The sequence below is a fragment of the Colobus angolensis genome, unplaced genomic scaffold (assembly GCF_000951035.1).
Source record: "Colobus angolensis palliatus isolate OR3802 unplaced genomic scaffold, Cang.pa_1.0 Scaffold121, whole genome shotgun sequence".
In the NCBI taxonomy this organism is placed as follows: domain Eukaryota; kingdom Metazoa; phylum Chordata; class Mammalia; order Primates; family Cercopithecidae; genus Colobus; species Colobus angolensis.
In genome coordinates this window covers 7,798,762-7,820,482 of record NW_012113253.1, presented here as the reverse complement: position 1 = coordinate 7,820,482, position 21,721 = coordinate 7,798,762, and the positions used below count along the sequence as shown (strand labels likewise).

Genomic DNA, 21,721 nt, shown 5'->3' with positions numbered 1-21,721 from the left:
GTGCATTTAATATAAAAAGATAACTAATTCAGTGCTCTGAAGCTGGGAATTTGTACATTGAGGTGAATCTACCAGTTAAATTGGTGGTCTACATAATCAACAGTAGAATATACTATTATAATCTTTGTATTTCTTTTCTCTCATTACCAGATGATTTTTCCAACAGGCTTTAAGGTACAAAGAGTTTTAACAAGATTTCAGTGAGTTAAGGTTTATTTTGAATACCCTGGAGGTATATCTTGTTCGAGGCTAGCCCAGAGTTGAGCTCCAGGGAAAACTGGCTTGGTCCTAAATTAATCCAACTTTGAAGGATCCAGGAGACAAGGAATTTCTGAAGCTAGTTTTAAGGTGAGACTGAAGTAGTACTGGTTGGGAGTATCACCAGAAGAAGGTGTAGGGTGAATGAATGTACCAGCCTCCTATAGGGCATTATTTTTGCTGTGTTCCTCTGAAGATCATTTAGCTTTCCATTTCACCTATAGCCTTTTAAAGAAATGTCAAGAAGGCAGTCATCATATTCATAAGATTATTTTGGTCTAGCATGGTGGTTCACGCCAGTAATCCCAGGACTTTGGGAGGCCAAGGTGGGCGGATCACTTGAGCTCAGGAGTTTGTGACCACCCTGGGCAACATGGTGAAACCTGTCTCTACTAAAACACACAAAAAAATTAGCTGGGTGTGGTGACGTTCGCCTGTAATCCCAGCTACTTGGGAGGCTGAGGCGTGAGAATTGCTTGAGCCCAGGGGGCAGAGGTTGCAGTGAGCCAAGATCGCACCACTGCAGTCCAGGCTTGGGCTACAAAGTGAGACTCCATCTCAAAAAAAAAAAAAAAGAACAACAAAAAAAGTATTTTCATGAAGTATTAACTATATACCAGAGAAACAGAAAAACCATCTATGCATTTTACAGAGGCTACAAGAATAGAAAGCATCTGATTACAATTAGCTTGAATTTAAATGGCTCCAGTTTCATAATCTAATGTTGCTAGAACAGAATCTCTTAAAACAGTCTTTTAAGATCTTTTTACTTTTTTCCCCTTTTCCCAAGTTAGCTGATCTTTCCACTTTTCTAAGATGAGGATTTATAATACTGATTTCTCTTCACAATTTAATGATAGATATATTTACTCAAGTTAAATTCAACCAATTTACTCAAAAAAATTATGTTGATGTATATGGCATCTTTTCTTCTGGTGGAAAGGCAGGAATCAGACAGGAAAAAAGGGTAGTTTCTAACACTGTTGAAAAGTTCAGCCGGGCGCGGTGGCTCAAGCCTGTAATCCCAGCACTTTGGGAGGCTGAGACGGGCGGATCACAAGGTCAGGAGATCGAGACCATCCTGGCTAACCCGGTGAAACCCCGTCTCTACTAAAAAATACAAAAAACTAGCCGGGTGAGGTGGCGGGCGCCTGTGGTCCCAGCTACTCGGGAGGCTGAGGCAGGAGAATGGCGTAAACCCGGGAGACGGAGCTTGCAGTGAGCTGAGATCTGGCCACTGCACTCCAGCCTGGGTGACAGAGCGAGACTCCGTCTCAAAAAAAAAAAAAAAGAAAAGTTCAGCAAATGCTTTCCTTTGGGCTGAGACCAAAAGGCAGAATAATCACAAAGGCTTGCAATATTTATGAATACTACCACAGGGCCAATGAATATTCCCATTCTTATAATAAAACACTTGTGCACACACCAGAAGGCAGCAATACATTAGTATTTACATTTATTTAACGTATGCAGTTTACACACTCATTAAACAAAATTGGAATGCAAACAAATATACAAATACCATAAGCATTATCAAATAAAATAACTGGCACTAGTGTTATAAGCATATTAATGGACCTGGTAGGGAAAAGTGATGGAAGAAGACTGCAGCCCATGGCATTTTTCTTTTTACCAAAAGAAAACGCTCAGTAGCACCATAATGGTAATACTTAAAAGAAATACATAAGATAGAACATTTTAACTGCTATCATTGAGGTTAACCTGCTTTTTATTTAAGTGAATTATACAGGAAATTAACAGTACAGGCAGTATTTTGGCCAACTTCTGCTTATGTCAGCTGAACATTGTCCATAAACAAAAGCAAAAGAAAATAATGCTAATCATACATGGACCTTTTGTACTTGGTACAAGCTCTGCACCGTGCTTTGATTTCATGGTTGGAGAAGATACGCATGTGTTAAAAATTGAGGTTATGTAAAGTTATTCACTAAAGCCTGAGTGTGTCTTTGGTAGGCTAATACTTTTTCAGCATTATTATTAATCACATTCATGTTTATCTATTTCCTGTATTTTCCTATATAATCCAAGGTGACCAGAGAAGACATGGAAAACAACACAGCAAAATCCTCAAATAACTAGGCCATTAAAACCCAGTCAAACCCAAAGGCACCAAGAATCAATGGGGTACAAATTTCCCCTTAGAGAAAGGTGGTTTTTTTGTAATACTTATAACCTAATGGGACTTTATTTTGTAGTTTTATATATCTTATTTGTTGCTGTCATATGCTTACTTACCTTTACATTTGTCATCTAAGATGGCATCAACAATATACAAGACAGAGTACCAGGTATTTCTATTTCAAAGTTGTGCAAAAACTGCCACAATCTTGCTCAAAGTGTCTAAGTATCCAAATGGTAGCAAATGAGCTGCTTTAAGCTTTATATAACCACATTGCATATGAAGAAAAAAAATGAAATTTATACCCAGATATAAATAGAAATGTTACAAAGAGTATCATATACTGAGAGTAACCTATGCAGTTCCTTTAAACTTATCTCTTAGTGGTTTCAATAAAATATCACTAACCACTTATCCCTAAAGCCTCAAGTTTTCATTTGAATGCTGTAGAATTGCATTAGTATTTTATATTGATTATAAATTAAGACCAATTTCTATCTAAGTATGTGCTTCAAGCAATGTTTTGTGGCAAACACACAAAACATGCTTTGCTCTTCAAATTTATTATCCTTAAAATAATGCACTTTTAAAGCTTTCATTTCATAGTTTGGTAACTAAGATCCACATGACACACAATGCCTTGCTGAACACAGAAAATGTATCTGCATTATGATAATGAAACCTGGCTTTTGCTGGTAACCTGAAACTTAAGAAGTCACATGTAGTTCAACCAGCTCGAAACACAGTTGTACAGTGGTAATTATTTTGCAGCATTTATGGGCCTAAATTTCAGTCTGAATTGCAACTTTTAATTCCATTGTCTGATGTGAGTGGTTGTTATTTGTTTCTTTTAGTGTATCACCAAAATATAAATCAACATTAGGTTTTATTCCATTTTTACTATGTTCTTCAGCAATATGATTCAACTGTGGAACTTCTGAACAGGAAGCAGTTTGGGTAACCACAGAAATGCTACACTGATGTGGGGAATTTTCCAGACGGTCATTTTCTACCTCAGGAAGAATGTTAACAGTAGCAAAGCGGGTGTGATAATCACTGGAACCATGACTACAAGAAGTTTTCATGCTTTCTAGGTCAGAACAACTAAATTCAGAAAAATGACTAGAGTGGGAATCTGCTACAGAAGGCATACTGTCACTGAGGGATGGAGCCTCAAATTCACTTGAGTTCGTGCTTTGTTGTTCTAACAACTGTGCATCCATGTCCTCTCTCGTCTCATTTATCTTCATGTTACCCTTTTTCCTCAATTTACCACTTTTTGATTTTTTCCCTGCTGTTGCTTCTTTGGACCACTTGGTGGCACTAGATTTACCTTCAGGCAAGCCACTGGATGAACCACCAGCATGACTTCGGGTGGCACTGCCATCATCCACACTACTGCTTCCACTGTTGTGCCTGAATTTGGATGGCTTTGACTCAATATCTACTTGCACTTCCATACTGTTGCCTTCTCTGAAATATAAGAGGAACAAATACAAACATAATTGCTGACTTCTTTTTGTTCAGATGACTGGGGGCAGGGTTTCTGTGTGGAAAATTCAGACTATACATAAGCTATGAGAACATCTTAACGCAGGACATGTCTACTTAAAAAATGTACTTGATATAAGAGAACTCTTTATAATGCTTCAATTTTTTAAAATAGTAGTAAATACATTTATTGTTTATGTTGTTCTAGACACTATGCTACTTTTTTTTTAAAGAACAGCTTTATTCAGATATAATTCCCCCATTTAAAGTGTACAATTCAGTGATTTTTAGTTGTGATCAGAGCTGTGCAACTATCACCACTACCTAACTTCAGAACATTTTCATGATCCCAAAAAGAGATCTTGAACCCATTAGTAGTTAGTTCCCATTCTTCCCTCTCCCAGCCCTTGGCAACCACAAATCCACTTTATGATCTATATAGATTTACCTACTCTGGACAGCTCACTGTTTCCTTTTCTCAGCGAACTCAACAGTTGGTAGTCACTTTTCACTGGTAATCTGTCTAATGATAGGAATTATTCCTTTTAAATTAATTTTTAAAATACTCGATTTTATAACAGTTTTTTCCTTACTTGTCCAATGGGATGTAGGAATTCAGAATGGATCCTGCCATTGCTTTGGTGCTGGCATTATCACTAACTGTTCCCAAGCTGACTGTGCCAGATTCTCCACTTAGACTGTACCGTTCTTTCTGTACATCTGCTTGTACTTCCAACCTTAAAGGGGGGGTATGAAATCACCAAAATTATATTTAATATCAGCACTACTGTAATATGTATCTTTAAATAATTCAGTTAAGAACCCTAGTAACCAGAAGCTATTTTAGGAACCATTTTTTAAAAATTTCCTTTTATTTAATTTAAATTCTACTGCAGCACACTGCATAGTACCAGTCATCCAAATAAAATGGGAAAAATTAGCTGTCTGCCAAGTAAAGTAGTAATAAAATAACACAAAAAAGACACAAAGGATTTTCACTTAAATGTACTCCATTATTCTCACTCAGGATACGGCACTTTGTAATGTTTCAATGCAAAACACAAAGTTAGAATACAGTATTAATCATTAAACATGACAGACCAATGAATCCAAAAATCCTGGGCATCTATATTAAAAAATAGCTCTATAAATAACACCTGCCTTTTAATATTTTATTTATTTATATATATTTTTAGAGACAGGGTCTCGTTATGTTGCCCAGGCTGGTCTCAAACTCCGGGCCACAAGCTATCTTCTCATCTTGGCCTCCCAAAGTGCTGGGATTATAGGTGTGAGCCACTGAGCCCAGCCAACATTTGTCTTTTTAAAAAGAGGTAATATATACCACTATAACGTAAGAGTTTGTATTTAAAATGCAAACTACCTAAAAATAAGATAAATATGTCTAATTTATCTTTTAATTCATGTATTCTCCCCTACATTTAAAAAAGGCAAGGCTATTAAGCCTAAGTGAAAAATAGTGAATTAAAGAGAAACAGGGGAAGATAATTTTTCCTACTTATCTATATGGCTATTGATAAAACACTTGGTGAGAATAAAGTAAGCAAGCATTAATACATAAAAGGACTCTAGCTGATGATCCCAGTCCCAGTTCACACATTCCTGGATGTCCTGACTCCACCTGTTCCCCAGGACTCAGCCGAAGTCCCATCTCCTAACATCCGACTGTTGTCACCCACAGAGGTAAGATCTAGGCTTAAGTATTGCCTTTGCTTCAATGTCTATTGAAGCAGCTGCAGCAATGATTTATAATACAAAATCTGACAAGGACAGTGAAAAAATTGGCAGAATGTTATTGCTTAGACTTAGAAATCTACCACCAAATTTCTTTTTTCTTTTTTTTTTTTTTTTTGAGACAGGGTCTCACTGTCACTTAGGTTGGAGTTCAATGGTGTGATCTCGGCTGACTGCAACCTCCACCTCCCAGGCTGAAGTGATCCTCCTACCTCAGCCTCCCGACCAGCAGGGACTACAGGTGCATGCCACCAAGTCCAGCTAATTTTTTATATTTCTTTAGTAGAGACGGAGTTTCGCCATGTTGCCCAGGCTGGTCTCGAACTCCTGAGCTCAGGAAATCCATCTGCCTTGGCTTCCCAATGTGCTGGGATTACAGGCGTGAGACACTGCACCTGGCCCCAAATTTCATTTTTAACAGTACTATTTTGAACCTCGACATAGTAGGGTTATATATAATCATCATGCTTTATGTTCAAAATTCTCACCTAATTAATAATTTGTAGTTACCAGAAGGCAGAACCAAACCAAACCAAAACACACACCTGTTAAAACAGTTTACCATGGCACTTCCTGACAGACTCCCCGTTATACTGGCTCCAGCTAGTGCCATGGTGCTGGCCGTTTCACTCAGGTTGTCTCGGATGGCTCCTATTCGATCCATGTGGCTTCCACTTGCACTCAAACTGCCAGTCAGCCCACCAACACTTCCCTCCCCTATGCTCGGGTTGTGTCTTGCTTCTGCTACTGATGTTGTGTCTAAATGCAAATATTCCAAAGAAACTAAGTAAGTATGATTATCAATTTTCTCCTTCTTAAATTCCTCCATGATTTCAGAGAGGGCATTTTATAAGGTATAAAATATACACAGACATGGAAAAATATTTTTTTTCAGGATAGTCCACTAGAAGCAGTAGGAAAAGAGCCAACAATTTCAAATGGTCACTAATTTCTTTTTTCAAAAACCCAGATTTAGAAATTCTATAAAGAATCTGTTAAAAAATATAGCTGACTTTAGAGGAAAATTATGTGACAATTTTCATTAAGGGTGTCATTTAAAGAGCTTATTACTCTCTAAGTCAATAACAATAGGCTAAAAGTTGATTTCTAGATACATTCCACAGTTCTGTCTACAAGCTAGTATTAAGATGTGATAACACTATGTTCCAACTTTACAGTACCTCTCACACATTTTGTATTGAAGGAGTCATTTATTTGCACCAATATTTGAGTTCCTATTATATACCCAATAACATGGTGATAAATGCTACGAGGAAAAATACAAGAGAGTAAAGGGGAGGAGAGTGATGAGAAGTGCATGTATGTACATGTCTGTGAGCCATTTTATATGATGACAGAAGGCCTCTTTAATAAGGTAATACTTGTAGAGACAAATGAAGTAAAAAAGTGAGTCATGAAATTTTCTAGGGAAAGAGTATTCCAGGCAGAGAACTGCAAGTTTAAAAGCCTACAAGTAGGAGCATGCTTGGCACCCTCAAAAATCAAGCAAGAATGGTATAAAATAGGAGGGTGACAAGAGATGAACTCAGACATATAGTTGGGGCAGATCATGTGGGACCTTTTGGGCTATGATAAGGACTTTGGATTTTCTTCCCCAGTACAGTTAGAAGTCACTGGGGAAGTTTTGAGCCTAAGAAAGTCATAATCTGACAGGGTTTAGACATGTGACTACGGCTGCACTATGGAACAGTGAATAGAAGCTGACAAGTTGATACAACAGTTAAGAGGCTATTACAATAGCCCAGGAAAGAGGATAGTAGCTTGGTCTAAGAGAAGGGTAGTGAAGAGAGTAAGAAGTAGTTGGATTATGGCTAAATATTGAAGGAAGCAGCAGAATGTGCTGACAGATCAATCAGATGTAGGGTAAGAGGGAAAAGAGGGAGGCATTGTAAGTGAAGGTTTTTGGTCCAAGCAACAGGAGGAATGGAGAAGCTACTTATTGAGTTAAGGAGGATGGAGGGAAGAAGAGATTTAAGAGCAAGGAATTTGGCTGTAGACAAGTTAAGCTTGAAATTCTTGTCAGACATTCAAGTGCAGATTAAAGAGGAAAGTTAGACATGCAAGTTTGAAGTTCAGGGGAGAGGTCAGTCTATATATTATTTAATAGATGAGATTATCTAGGGCAAAAGTGTAGATACATAAGAGAAGAATTCTGAGAACTGGGCTCCGGGTAACAAACATTTAGAGGTCAGAAGAGGAAAATGAGCCAGCAAAGATGAATGAGACAGAGTGGCCAGAAAATACGGTAAGAAGTGGTTTCCCAGAAGAAAAGTGAAGTATTTCAACAAGGGCAGAGTCTCTACCATGTCAGATACATTGCTATATTAAGATGAGGACCAAGAACTGACCACTGTATTAGGTTACATGGAGGCCACTGGTGACTCTGCTTTAGTGAATAGTAGAAATAAAATTCTGGAGTGGTAGGGACAAAAATCTGATTGAGGTCAGTTCAAGAGAAAATGAGAGGTAAGAAAGTAGGCATTATCTTTACACATCTGCCTAATTATTTCCCTATGACAAATTTCTAAAATAATAATTGCTAGAATACAGAACATGCACTTTTTAAAAAAGGTTTACTGACATACTCCTATGGACAGTCTGTGAAGGCTTTTTTATTCTTCTTAATCTTTGCTTGTTACTGTCCTAATTCACATTTCTTTGAATAACATTGAGTTGAAGATATTTTTGACTTATTCGTCATCCATATTTCTTTTATGAACTGTATTCCTCTTCATATCCCTTACTTAGTTATTTGTAATGTTTCAGGCAAAATTTAAGATGAAAAGTTTATGATATCTAAGATACTATATTCCAATTAGAAGTCAGGTACCCAGAATTACCCCCACCTCTTTCATCCATACTCCTCCTTGGCAGTTTATTCACTGATGTACTTCTGAATGAATGCTATTAGGCCTAGTAAAAGGAGGGCAATGGAAATTCTGACCTGCATGTTATATCTGGCCTTCCCAATACTTACACTGTTAATAAGCACATTTTCTTCCTTTGCTTAAAGGACTTACCTACAGCTGTGTTAGTTCCACCAACATTTATATCATTTTCATCATCAAATTCAATCCTGACTCCTTTTCCATTGCCTGCTGAGACTCCACAACCTCCACTTCGACAAAGAGAAATGGGAACAACGCCATAGACATAAGCTAACATAATAGGAACACCAATACCTAAAGAGAAATTAAATCAGTCATTACAAACAACAAAATAACTTACAGAAACATGACTTTTAGAAAGTCCTTTCAACAGAGGCATACAGAGAAAAGTGCCAGGGTTCTGAAGAATTGGCTGGAACATTTGCCAAAAGTAGAGTTACTCAGTTGTTAGGCAAATTCAAGGTTCCCAGCCTTTCAGGTAATGCACATGAGGAGAAAAAGAGAGAGATGTAAACTTTTCTCTTTTGAAGTGCCAGGCCTCTGAACTGTACTTGGGGTGGAGCTGGAGCAGAAGGGTATCAGCCACTAACAATTTACCAACTACTTTAAGGCTAGGCTCTTGAATCTCTAATACTTTTAACCAAGGAAAGACTTACTGTAGGCTCAATTTAAATTGTCCTCAAATTAAAAAACAAAAAGGTGGCCGGGCGCGGTGGCTCAAGCCTGTAATCCCAGCACTTTGGGAGGCCGAGACGGGCGGATCACGAGGTCAGGAGATCGAGACCATCCTGGCTAACACAGTGAAACCCCGTCTCTACTAAAAAATACAAAAAACTAGCCGGGCGAGGTGGCGGGCGCCTGTAGTCCCAGCTACTCGGGAGGCTGAGGCAGAAGAATGGTGTAAACCCGGGAGGCGGAGCTTGCAGTGAGCTGAGGTCTGGCCACTGCACTCCAGACTGGGCGAGAGAGCGAGACTCCGTCTCAAAAAAAAAACAAAAACAAAAACAAAAAAAAAAAACAAAAAGGTAAGTCTTATCTTCAAACACTTTGCTTTTAAAAAATCTTTCCATAAAACTTTAACTCCATAAAATTTTAGGTAATTAGTACTTCCCAGCATTTTCTTACCTACGGTCACTGCAGCTACTACTGGCGACACGATTACAGACAACGTTACACCACCTGCTATGGCCAAATTCCGTTTGTGCTTTGAAACATCCTTGCCTTCATAGCGATTGTGAATCTTGAATTAATAAAAACAGGGGTGGGGGATTAAAGAGAAAATACATTACAATTTAACTTAGTTGAAAAAGACCTATACTTGCTAAAGTGATTTTTCATAAAGGTTCGTAGCTGAGTATCTTAGTTCAAGGTAAACCTACTAGTGTCCTTAAACTATTAGTATATTCTCACAAATAATTTGCTCCTTTTTAATAAAATTGCTTTAGACAGTGATTTAACGGATTTTACTTTGTGCTTAATTTTAAAAGTCTTGAGTAAAAGTAGTCTTTATAATTTTAATCAAAAGTAGTGTAATTATGTATTGAGTAAAGAGGAAGAAATTAAGATTATTATTTTGAACACAGTTATGAGTTACATGGTTCACTAACAGGATAATTCTAGCATTCTAAAGGTTTCTTTCTAAAGAAGATTCTCTAAATGGTAAAAACTGGCTTCTAGGGAAAGTTTCTTTTTTAAAAATTGACCTTAAAAAGCACTTCTAATAAACAGGTATGAATAAACTGTATTATTTTTCTCAGATCCTTTTTATGAAGACAAATATTGACAAATGACTCAAATTCCAGGGCTCTCATTTATAGCTCAAAGTAAACGGCAGAGAAAGAAAAAAGATGATAAATAATGGCTACCAGAGGACAGGATTGAATTCATTCAGCAATCTCTGTACAGGACAGGTGTTAATAAGTAGAATTTGATATCATTATAGAAGCAGTGATTAAAAAGTGGCTTGTGAAATTACATGAACTTTGAGATCTTTATTTTCATGGTTTGCAAGGGCTAATAAAGTACATTTTCCCCCTGTTTCAAGACAAATTCAAAACAGCCTCAAAAGTATGTGGACCCTCTAAAATAAAATGACTTATAAACAATATTACAGGTGGGACTTATAAAATAATCTATTATTACATGGTATAATACCTTTGGCCTTTGGAAGGCCGTAAAGTATGATGAGTGTTACGGAAAACAGTGGAAAAGTTGGGGTGGGAGGTGGGTGATGTATGTATGGGACAAGAAACCTTTCTATTTCCTAGTCAGAATCCCATTTCCCAGCATTGACTAGAGGTTTCTTGTCAATGAGCCTCCTCATTTCCCTACACAGTCCATGCAGGCAGAGATGGCAGACCTTCCCAAGGTACCTTTCACTATCCTTCAGCACTGCAGCTAATTCCTGCTCCTCCCCACTCCCACTCCTGGGAAACTTAGCACTGAAGAAGAGAAAAGGCACAACGGATGGAGCAGACTTGCAAAGGCAGGCTGCCAAAAGAAAGGAGTCTTCTAGAAAATTTTTCAGCCTCAAGCACCAATGTTCGACTACAGTGATCACATCATTCCACTATTTCTGTTTCAACTTAAATTTTCTGTTTACTATTTTTTGCCACATTCTCTACGTTTCACTAAGTGAAGGCTCAGCTTCTGGGTACTTTATTGACTTAGTAGGTTTTCCTGGGCTGATTGGGATCCCAAAGCACCACAGAACATTATTTCAATGGAAAATTAATTCATTCATTTACAAACCTTTGGATACACGTTTAAAAAAAGGAGACCTGTAACTGTACCCTATGACCTAAACAATGAGGTAAATAATCTCTCCTCTATAAATTATTTGTAGGTACATGTGGTACAACAGTCTCTCTTTCCCTTCTATTTCTAAGTACCTGAATAAATAGTTTTGTTTTCAGCAAAACCTTGATTTGAATAACTACACGAAAAATTATAATCAGCTACTATATTTTGAATTTTTTTATTTTCTCTCTCTTTTTTGGAAATAGGGTCTCTCTCTGTGTCGCTCAGACTATAGTGCAGTGGCACAATCACAGCTCACTGCAGTCTCAACCACACAGGCTCAATCAATCCTCCCACCCCAACTTACTTAGTAACTGGGGCTACAGGCATGCACCACCACTCCCAGCTGATTATTTAATTTTTTTGTAGAGACAAGGTGTCACACTGTGTTGCCCAGGCTGGTCTCAAACTCCTGGATTAACGCAATCCTCCCTCCTCAACCTCCCCAAGTGTTAGGATTACAGACGAGTGAGCCACCACACACAGCCCAACATTTTTTAAAGTTCAAGTTTGCTACTTAAAACCTTCAGAAATAAATATGTGGCTTATAAATATGTTTGTCATCAGTCCCAAAACTAATTTTTAAGAAATAGTATATGTTATTTTTCTGATTATAAAATGTAAGGTGAATATAAAAACTTCAGCTGTTTTACAGCAGAGGATCAACCTTATTCCCAGTGTGGTCCCAGAAGTTAGAAACAGAAATAAACGAAACAAAAGGAAACAGATCTGACTCAACATAAGAATTTTGTAACAATTAGTAGCCATTTTACAACAGAATGGGTTGCTTCATGAGTTGGTGGTTTCCCCATGACTAAAGTTCCCAAATAGCTAATGAAACTTAATCAGGGAACTCATATTAAGAATTCATGCCTCTGAGTTCAAATCTCAGCTCTGCTTCTTTCTGTGTAACTGAAGATATATCACATAACCTTTCCTAAATCTCAATATTTTAACACACAGAGACCAAAATATCGAGGTTGCTGCAGGGTTAAAATGAGTAAAAGTACATACAACACCTATGACACGGTATGAAAACCTTTAGAGCCTTTTCTTATTTTAGAGATAGGATCTTGCTCTATCGCCCAGGCTGGAGTGAAGTGGCATGATCATAGCTCACTGCAGCCTCCACTTCCCCATCTCAAGCAATCCTCCCACCTCAGCCTTCCAAGTAGCTGGGACTACAGGTGCATACTACCATGCCCAGATAATTTTTAAATTTTTCAGAGAGATGGGGTCTCACTATGTTGTCCAGGCTGGTCTTCAACTCCCAGCCTCAAGTGATCCTTCTGCCTTAGCCTCCCAAAGTGCTATGATGACAGGAGTGAGCCACCATGCCCTGCTTGTTAGTTCCTTTTTTTTTTTTTTTTTTGAGATGGAGTTTTGCTCTTGTTGCCTAGGCTGGAGTGCAATGGTGCAATCTCAGCTCACTGTAACCTCCACCTCCCGGGTTCAAGTGATACTCCTGCTTCAGCCTCCCGAGTCTGGGATTAGAGGCACCTGCCACTATGCCTGGCTAATCTTTTTTTGTATTTTTTGTAGAGATGGGGTTTCACCATGTTGGCCAGGCTGGTCTTGAACTCCTGACCTCAGGTGATCCTCCAGCCTCAGCCTCCCAAAGTGCTAAAGATTACAGGGGTGAGGCACTGCACCCGGCCTGTTAATTCCCTTTTTAAAAATTGCTATCCCTTTGTTCTGCCTGGGTACAAGGTTGGGATTAGATAATTTCTTTCTATTTGTTAAAAAAAGTTTTAATTTTTTTGATCTTCTTGGATACCAAAGAAAATTTCTCTTTTTTTTCTTTTAGCTATCTCCTACTGAAAGTTTCTTCTCAATACAGAGATTCAATTAATTTAGGCAAAAACAGACTTCTTAGGACCTCATAAATTATCCCATTAATCCTTAACAAAAGAACTATTTGCTTAGTTAATGAAATATAATTCATCAATTAGAGGCCAGTGGTACTCACTAGTGTTTGGACTTTCACAAGATTCTAATAATTTGCAAAACAGCGTATTTATTAATAGCAGTAATCCAAAAAAGAAGCTTTGAACTGCAGCAGAAATAATTCAAGAACTGGCTAATTACTTTTTCCCTGAGGGCATGTGTCATTAAAAAGATCTCATAGACCTGACCTTACAAGGATATACCTATAGAAAAATCTCAGGTGTGTATCCTTCAATATTTTATACTCAAAGTTTTATAATATAAACATACTAAAATTTTCAGATTCAGAACATTTTAAAGCAAGTCTGCTTTATACATATTTATATATGCTTGCCAAACACTAAACATTTATGAAAAAAGAGTAACTGTTTTATACTGAGGAAACTAAAGATACCCTTTGTCTGAAAAAAAAAAAAAAAACCCCAAAAATCATCAATACTAAAAGAATACATCTAAAGATTTAGAATAACATAATGGACTAACAAGAATTATGCATTTTACCTTGCGGCCCACATACACAGGAATGCCAATAATCATTGCAGGAATAGCAATGCCAGCTATTAAAGCGATTCCGACAGGAGCACCAACCAGTGTTCCCAGCTGCCACAATATTTTCTTCTTTCGGCTCCAGGGTTTCTTCCCCCAAAAAGTACATCCTGATGGACTAATGGAAAAAATTATAATGTAAATAACTGCTGCAAAACACCACAATAACAAATTAGTGCAATATATTAAAGCAATGACTATTTTTAAAAACTTCTCATAGTTAGGAGTTTTTTTCCCCTTTAAATTCTGAGTTCATTAAACTAAGGTAAGAACCACTATAAATTATATTAACAAGATACTGATATATCTTATTTTATGTTATATTTTATTATGTATTATATATTTGTATTATAATTTATATATAATTTAGATATTATATTATAATTTATATATTTTATTAAAAAGATACTGATAACTGAGATTCAGGTTAAAAATTTATCCCTAGTCCTCCATTACCCTCAAACCCTTAAGTCAGTTTTTTAATAGTAAATTAATGCAAAACATACATATTTTTAGGCATCAATTATCTGATTATATCATAAACTCACTCTGTAGCCTAAATGATAAAATTTATGTATGGGAAAATTCAATGGAAGTATAAGGTAAGAACCACTATAAATTATATTAACAAGATACTGATAACTGAGATTCAGGTTAAAAATTTATCCCTAGTCCTCCATTACCCTCAAACCCTTACGTTAATTTTTTAACAGTAAATTAATGCAAAACATGCTTATTTTTAGGCATTAGTTACCTGATTATATCATAAACTCACTCTGTAGCCTAAATGATAAAATTTATGTATGGGAAAATTAAATTATTTATGGTCTAGCATAATCACACAGGGTATTACCTACTTACCAGCATTCTAGTTTAACAAAAACAAAAAAAGGAAATATCCATTTCCTATTTTGACTAGTTATTAATTCCAAATGACTAGCATAATAACTTGGTTTCTTTTAAATGCATTTAAATTTAAATAAAGGGGAATAAAAAGACTCAAGCTTTGGTACTGGTGCATGCAATCTTTGGAACAAACTAAGGTAACATCCCCATTTATTCCTATGGTTCTAAAAACATAAAAAAGCCTTTTAATATGCTAAAATTACACGTTAGAGAATACCACAAGCAATGTATTTTTGATAGGTCTCTATATACTTATACCCACATCTTTCACTCTCTATTCTTTACCAATCCCTTTAAGTATCTTATAAAACTCAAATTTAAGACAAGTTATTTTGTCTTACAATATAAAATTACATTTACATATAAATAGCTCCTCCTATAAGCTTACCTTAGATAATGTAAATCTGAGATCTCCTTCATACACAACCAACAAAATTCACAACCACAAACAGCACATGTCATGTGATTGCAGCTCCCATCATTCATCTTTATTATATAAGCAGCACATCGTGGACACGGCTTTATATCATCAGCTATTGGGAATATAGACAAATCTATTAGGCATATAAAACTGGTCTAAAAATAACTTCTGGCAGTTTACCAATTGTAGTACTGCCAAAAAATCTTAAGATGTAGATAGTTTGTTAACTCATAGCCTCAGCCTGCTGTTTTTAGCATATAAAGCATTTTTTCTTCCCTTCTAAAAGAACATATTTTACATTAAAATATCAAGTTATAAACATTTTTTAAACATAGTAGTGAAACAATGAGAACAAAGAATAACAAAAGAATAAAAAGAGAAAGGAGAATCAAGGACAGCTCTAGCAAATTGTGAACTATGTAAAGTTTGTCTTTGTCCTGGTCCCACAGAAGTCTTCTGAGTGGTAGTTCCTGGTTCTAGAACTTTTCTAACCATCTTCCCTTAATTCAAATGTACACATTCTGTATACTATTCCTTTAGTGAATGAACACTAACAGGAGGTGACAATTTGATATTAATCTGAGGTGCTATATCCAAAGGACTATGAATTTATTTATTCTAATTACATCAATTATAAGCACTATAAGAATAGTAAAACAGGTATCTTTAGAAAAGCAGCCTTTTCCCAGTATTTTACTTCACACGAAAGAGAGATGGACCTTGCAAAGAATCAGTACCCAAAATACAAGGAAGGAAGGAAGAGATTAAGGAAGAGTCACATGGCTATAAATGTTATAAACCATGGAAAACAGTTTCAGAATAAAAGCAATCATTGTTAGTTATGCTCATGACTTTTAAATTAGTTGTGTTTATCCTTTTTATTCATTTATTCACCCGTTTACTCAACTGTTGTTGGTATATGCTCCTCGTATAATAATATGGTTACAATGCACAATGGTGTCACACAGTTAAAATCAAGTATAACATAACTTTAGGAAAATTATAACTATTTTGCATGTTGGCATCCGTTTAAATAGCAACTTGTAATTACTATTAGCCAGCTATATTTTTCAACTACTCACAGTCTAGTAAAGATATTTATAGTGCTAACCACTGAATCTAAGTATTTGCTCCAATGTCTTACATTATAAAGCATTAAACTATATTCCATTCTTTCTACAAGTTTTATGGTCAGACTTTACCTGTGCTTTATCAGTTAATTCAGGTTTCCTTAGTGCTTCTTCTAGGACCAAAGATGCTTTTTTTTTTTTTTTAACTTAAGATCTGGTCAGTGCTCACAATTAGTATTTATTTTAATGATTCAAGCAATTTTGAGCAAACTAATACTCTAAGCAGCCAGACCAGACAATTGATAATTACTAGAATATACAAATTAGAAATATTCATGGCATGATTTAAATGATAAAAGAACATAAAGTCTGCATTTAACAATTTTAAACATTGGGGTATGACTAAAAAAAGCTGTCTTTTATGCCTGATACAACACATAGTATACCAAATTAAAGAAATGCTAATCCTATCCGCTTAAGCAGCATGTTAATCGATAAACTTTCTCATACCAGAGTATGCTCAAGTAGTAGGTATCTCAATAAGATGGGGGAGTAAAAAGACTCAAGCTTTGGTACTGATGCATGCAATCTTTGGAACAAACTAAGGTAACATCCCCATTTATTCCTATGGTTCTAAAAACATAAAAAAGCCTTTTAATATGCTAAAATTACACGTTAGAGAATACCACAAGCAATGTATTTTTGATAGGTCTCTATATACTTATACCCACATCTTTCACTCTCTATACTTATTTACCTATGAAAGGCTGTTTAGTTTGCTTTGTGTCTTTCCTCATTAGGAAAAATTTACTGTGCACATTATAGGATGGCATATTTCTCTCCAAATACTCTCATAATGCAAAAATGCTAAATGAAATTGTTTAAGGTCAGGTGATCCCCCATTCCCCAAGAATCAATTAAGCCACAGTTCCCTCATATGAAAAAGCTTCCCATTTCTATTTACAGTGTTTGGCTAAGCTTTTGTCTTCTTTATCTTTTTGTTACTGCTAAAATATGGGCCACTGTCATATTAAGAAAAAACAACAGGTTACAAAACACCATGTCCTCAAATGTTAACAAAGATTATCTCTTAGGGTGGTAGTGGTAAGGGGACACAGGCAGGAGTGGGGAGCCAATTAAATAGTTTATTTTTATAAAATGGGAAAACTACAGTAACAAAAATGAAACATACGCGGTTCACTTAAAATTTAACTCCAAGTGCATAAACCTAGTAGCTATAAGAGCCTCAAGTGGATGCACTACTGTCACAATTTAAAGACAAATGTAAACATTATACTATAAATATTGCATTATTTTATAAACACAAATATTAATGTACCTTATGTAACTAAGCACACATTTATCTTCAGTGACCAATTAGGGAAAAAAAACAACTAATTATTATACTAATAAATAATAAAAGTAAAACTAGTTTTTCAGCATATCATGATACAGAAAACAATACCAAAATATCTGGAATAAGAGTAATAAAACCATTTAGATGGTAGCTTCCTTTTTAACTTTCTACAAGTCTGTGATAAGCCAAGTTCACTACACTTTTTAAATTTTTTTTTAAAGAGGGTCTTGTTCTGTCGCTCAGGCTAGTGTGCAGTGGCACGATCTCAGCTCACTGCAACTCCACCTCCTGGGGTCAAGCAATCCTCCACTTCAACCTCCCAAGTAGCTGGGACTACAGGTGCACACCACCACGCATGGCTAATTTTTGTATTTTTAGTAGAGACGAGATTTCACCATGTTGCCTAGGCTGCTGAAGTTTGAGAACTTCTGAGCTCAAGCAATCTGCCAGCTTCGGCCTCCCAAAGTGCTGGGATTATAGGCACGAGCCACGGCGCCCGGCCCTCACTGCACTTTTAATTCTCCCTCTTGTTTTTGGAAACAGGATCTCACTGTCACCCAGGCTGCAGTGCAGTGGCACAATCACATTTCATTGCAGCCTTGACTTCCTAGGCTCAAACGATCCTCCCACCTCAGCCTTCTGGCTTGCTGGGACCAGAGGTGCCCATCACTATGCCTGGCTAATTTTTTAAATTTTTTGTAGAGAAGGAGTCTTGCCACGTTGCCTAGGCTGGTCTTGAACTCCTGGGCTCAAGCAATCCTCCTGCCTTGGCCTCCCAAAGTGTTGGGATTACAGGTGTGAGCCATTGCACCAAGATTTTTAAACAAACATGGAACAAACTCCAAATGAAGTTTTTTTTAAAACAATCACCTTGAGACTATTTATTCCAACAATGTTATTGTTTGGCTCAAAGCATTTGGTAAGGTTTTCTTTCATAATTACCTTCAAATCTCCTTTATATAAAAGAAAAATCACTCATGATCATATAGTCACATCTCACTCTGCTTCTATCTGAAACCAATAATCCAACCTGTTATGATACTCTAGCCGTTAGACTTACCTCTAAAGGAACTTCTAGTCATTCTCAGAAATCAAACTGATATTAAACTGACGTAACCTAAAGGTTATGCCAATGAGGCATTCCAGGGAAGTACTGCTGAAATAAACACAAAAACTCCCATGGTGGCTATGTTGAGGAAGACCAATATTCATCTGGATAACTAAATCATGATCTTTATTTTAAAAAACAATAAAAGCCATTTCTGTCATTTTTTAATTGAATGAAAGCCCAGACATACTTAAATCTCTAGAAAGTGACTGGTTTCTCTAAGGTCCCCTACCTCATATAGCAAAAGCACTTACTATGAGCCAGGAAATATTTCAACTATATGGATATAAGCATTACTAGTATCTTTATTTATTATTATTATTATTTTTTGAGACGGAGTCTCACTCTGTCATCCAGGCTGCAGGGCAGTGGCACAATCTCGGCTCACTGCAACCTCTGCCTCCTGGGTTCAAGTGATTCTCCTGCCTCAGCCTCCCAAGTAGCTGGGGATTACAGGCACCCGCCACCACGCCCGGCTAATTTTTGTATTTTTTTAGTGGAGTCAGGGTTTCACCAAGTTGCCCAAGCTGGTCTTGAACTCCTGATCTCAAGTGATTTGCCTGCCTCAGACTCCCAGAGTGCTGGGATTACAGGCATGAGCCACCATGACTGGCCAGTATCTTTATTTTAAAGATGAGACAAGTAACTTGCTCAAGATTGCACAAGGAATAAGCAGAGGATGTAGGATTTGAATTCAGGCAGTCTGATTCCAGAGTCATTCTCTCTTGCTCTATATGACTGTGTATTCTGTGACCAATAAATACACACCCCCTACTTGGAGGAGAGGAATATCATTTCCAAGTGAACTACCCAGTGGCTACTGCTGACTCTTTAGGGAACAGTTGAGATACATTCAGGTCCTCTCTGAATTGCTTCTGGACCCATACCTACAAATTAATACTAATACTACTGAGTTCCAGAAATCTTTAGGAAAGAGAAACAAATCAATCAGCAAACAAGTATAAAAATACATTTACTTTACAAAAGTATTAAATGTCGAATATTCTGTGTTAAAGCTTCATGAGACTTTTTTTCTAGTAGCATAAAGTACATGATTATCTCAATACACTGCTGGCAGGAATATAAATTATTTTTAGTAGAGATGGGGTTTCACCACATTGATCAGGCCGTTCTCAAACTCCTGGCCTTAAGTGGTTGGCCCGCCTCAGCCTCCCAAAGTGCTGGGATCACAGGCGTGACTACCACACCTGGACAAATACCTTTATAATCAACAGTTTCAGACCATCTTTGGCTATCAGTTATATAAATTATCATGACACTTCCTTTTTTCCTTTTTTCTTGGACAATAAAATCTTTCTAATTTCAGAACCACTTTCTTCCACAGGAAAGAATGAGTGCTTCTGGGATAGAAATGCACTTAAAAACACTTTTGGCAAGTGAAAGGAAAACAGGAATACTTAACTTTAAAAAGTTAAAATAACTAGTGTTTTGTGTCAAATATTTCATTAGAAAAAATTAGACATAAATACCTGCTGCTCCAGACTCTTGACTATAACTAATGGATGAAGAACGTATAGTTCTCAAACGTAAGCTCTGGGCTCTCTCTTGTCGAGCAGCATCACAGGTCTGGTTGGGGTGCCAAATCTGTTTACAGTGGTAGCAAAACTCTGTTCCACAGCCCTCTCGCCCACAAGTTAATTTTGGACAGCTGGCACATCCAAATGCTATCACAGCATATCTTGAAAGAACAAGAAAAATCATTTAAAACGTGACATAAAACAAGAGATACTCATTTCAATAAGTATCCAACTAACGATTATTCCTAAAAAACATTTTCTATTTATACATTAGCAAACAGTTATAAGCACAATCTCACCAATATAAAAATGGGGGAAAATGAAGTTTACGAATGAAGATATACAAATGGCGTAAAATATTTTAGAAGTTCAATTTTTAACTTTCAGGGGCTTTTTTTAGATTCAGGGGGTACATGTGCACGTTTGTTACATGGTCTATTGCATGACGCTGAGGTTTGGGCTTCTAATGATTCTGCTGCCCAAATAGTGAACACAGTATCTGACAGGTAGTTTTTCAACTCTCGTCCCTCTCCCTCAACTTTTAACTTTTAAGTAGGACACCAAACTGCATTTAGCCTAATCCCAATTTTATAAAAAAACATATTAAATTAATACAGTATTGTATGCACACAAAAAAAGACTAGAAGGAAAAACACCAAAAATCTTAATAATGGTTTTCTTGGTATTAGGTTTTAATTTTCTTGTTTATATGTTTATACATTTCTGATTTTCTACAATTACTTATTAAAGTGGAAAAAGTTAAAAGAAAAAAAGAATGCCTGTTTAAAAATGTAATGACTAAAGGTAAGTTTTAACTGTCAGGTAATGGCATACTGTGCCAATTTATAAATTTTGTGATAATCTTGTAGGTATGAAGTCACACATTTTTCTATGTAAGATACATGGCAAAAGTGGTCTTTGGTGCCAATCTCCTGCCAAAAAAAAATTTAAAAAAACTAGTTTCTTTTTTTTTGCTTCAGATTAAAGACTGAGAACGGTAGATTCATGACTAGCATGAACACCTTTCTCTGACTTAATATTTCTGACACTTTAAAAACTTATGACTTAAATTCTGGGCATTCTTTGGCATTTATCCCGAACAAATTAATATTTGTGCTCACACAAAAACGTGTACACTAATGTTCACAGCAGCCTTATTCATAATAACCAAAACTGGAATGAGCCCAGATGACCTTCAAAAGGTAAATGGTTAAATAAGCTATAGTGCATACACACTACCATCGATAAAGAAAGTACTGACACAAGTAACACCTTAGGTGAATCTTCAGAGAATTACACTGAGTGAAAAAAGTCAATCTCAAAATGTTATATACTGGCCGGGCGCGGTGGCTCAAGCCTGTAATTCCAGCACTTTGGGAGGCTGAGATGGGCGGATCACGAGGTCAGGAGATCGAGACCATCCTGGCTAACACAGTGAAACCCCGTCTCTACTAAAAAATACAAAAAACTAGCCGG

At 36.6% G+C, this 21,721-nt stretch overlaps 1 protein-coding gene across 3 annotated transcripts in view; it reads right to left on the bottom strand.

Moving 5' to 3' along the window:
• Nucleotides 1-1,690: 1,690 nt before the first annotated feature.
• The window catches only part of RNF19A (ring finger protein 19A, RBR E3 ubiquitin protein ligase), a 79,776-nt gene continuing 59,745 nt past the window's right edge, over nt 1,691-21,721 (bottom strand). For 2 of the 3 annotated variants that reach the window (XM_011931655.1, XM_011931666.1), the window contains 8 exons: nt 20,198-20,406; nt 15,140-15,284; nt 13,801-13,963; nt 9,679-9,793; nt 8,686-8,847; nt 6,190-6,403; nt 4,483-4,626; nt 1,693-3,871 (listed from right to left, as the gene is read on the bottom strand). In XM_011931655.1, the coding sequence (XP_011787045.1) occupies nt 3,181-3,871; nt 4,483-4,626; nt 6,190-6,403; nt 8,686-8,847; nt 9,679-9,793; nt 13,801-13,963; nt 15,140-15,284; nt 20,198-20,406 (1,843 nt within the window). In that variant the 3' untranslated portion in view covers nt 1,693-3,180. Of the gene's footprint in view, nt 3,872-4,482; nt 4,627-6,189; nt 6,404-8,685; nt 8,848-9,678; nt 9,794-13,800; nt 13,964-15,139; nt 15,285-20,197; nt 20,407-21,721 lie in introns of all 3 variants that reach the window. The other variant, XM_011931673.1, reaches the window with a different exon arrangement.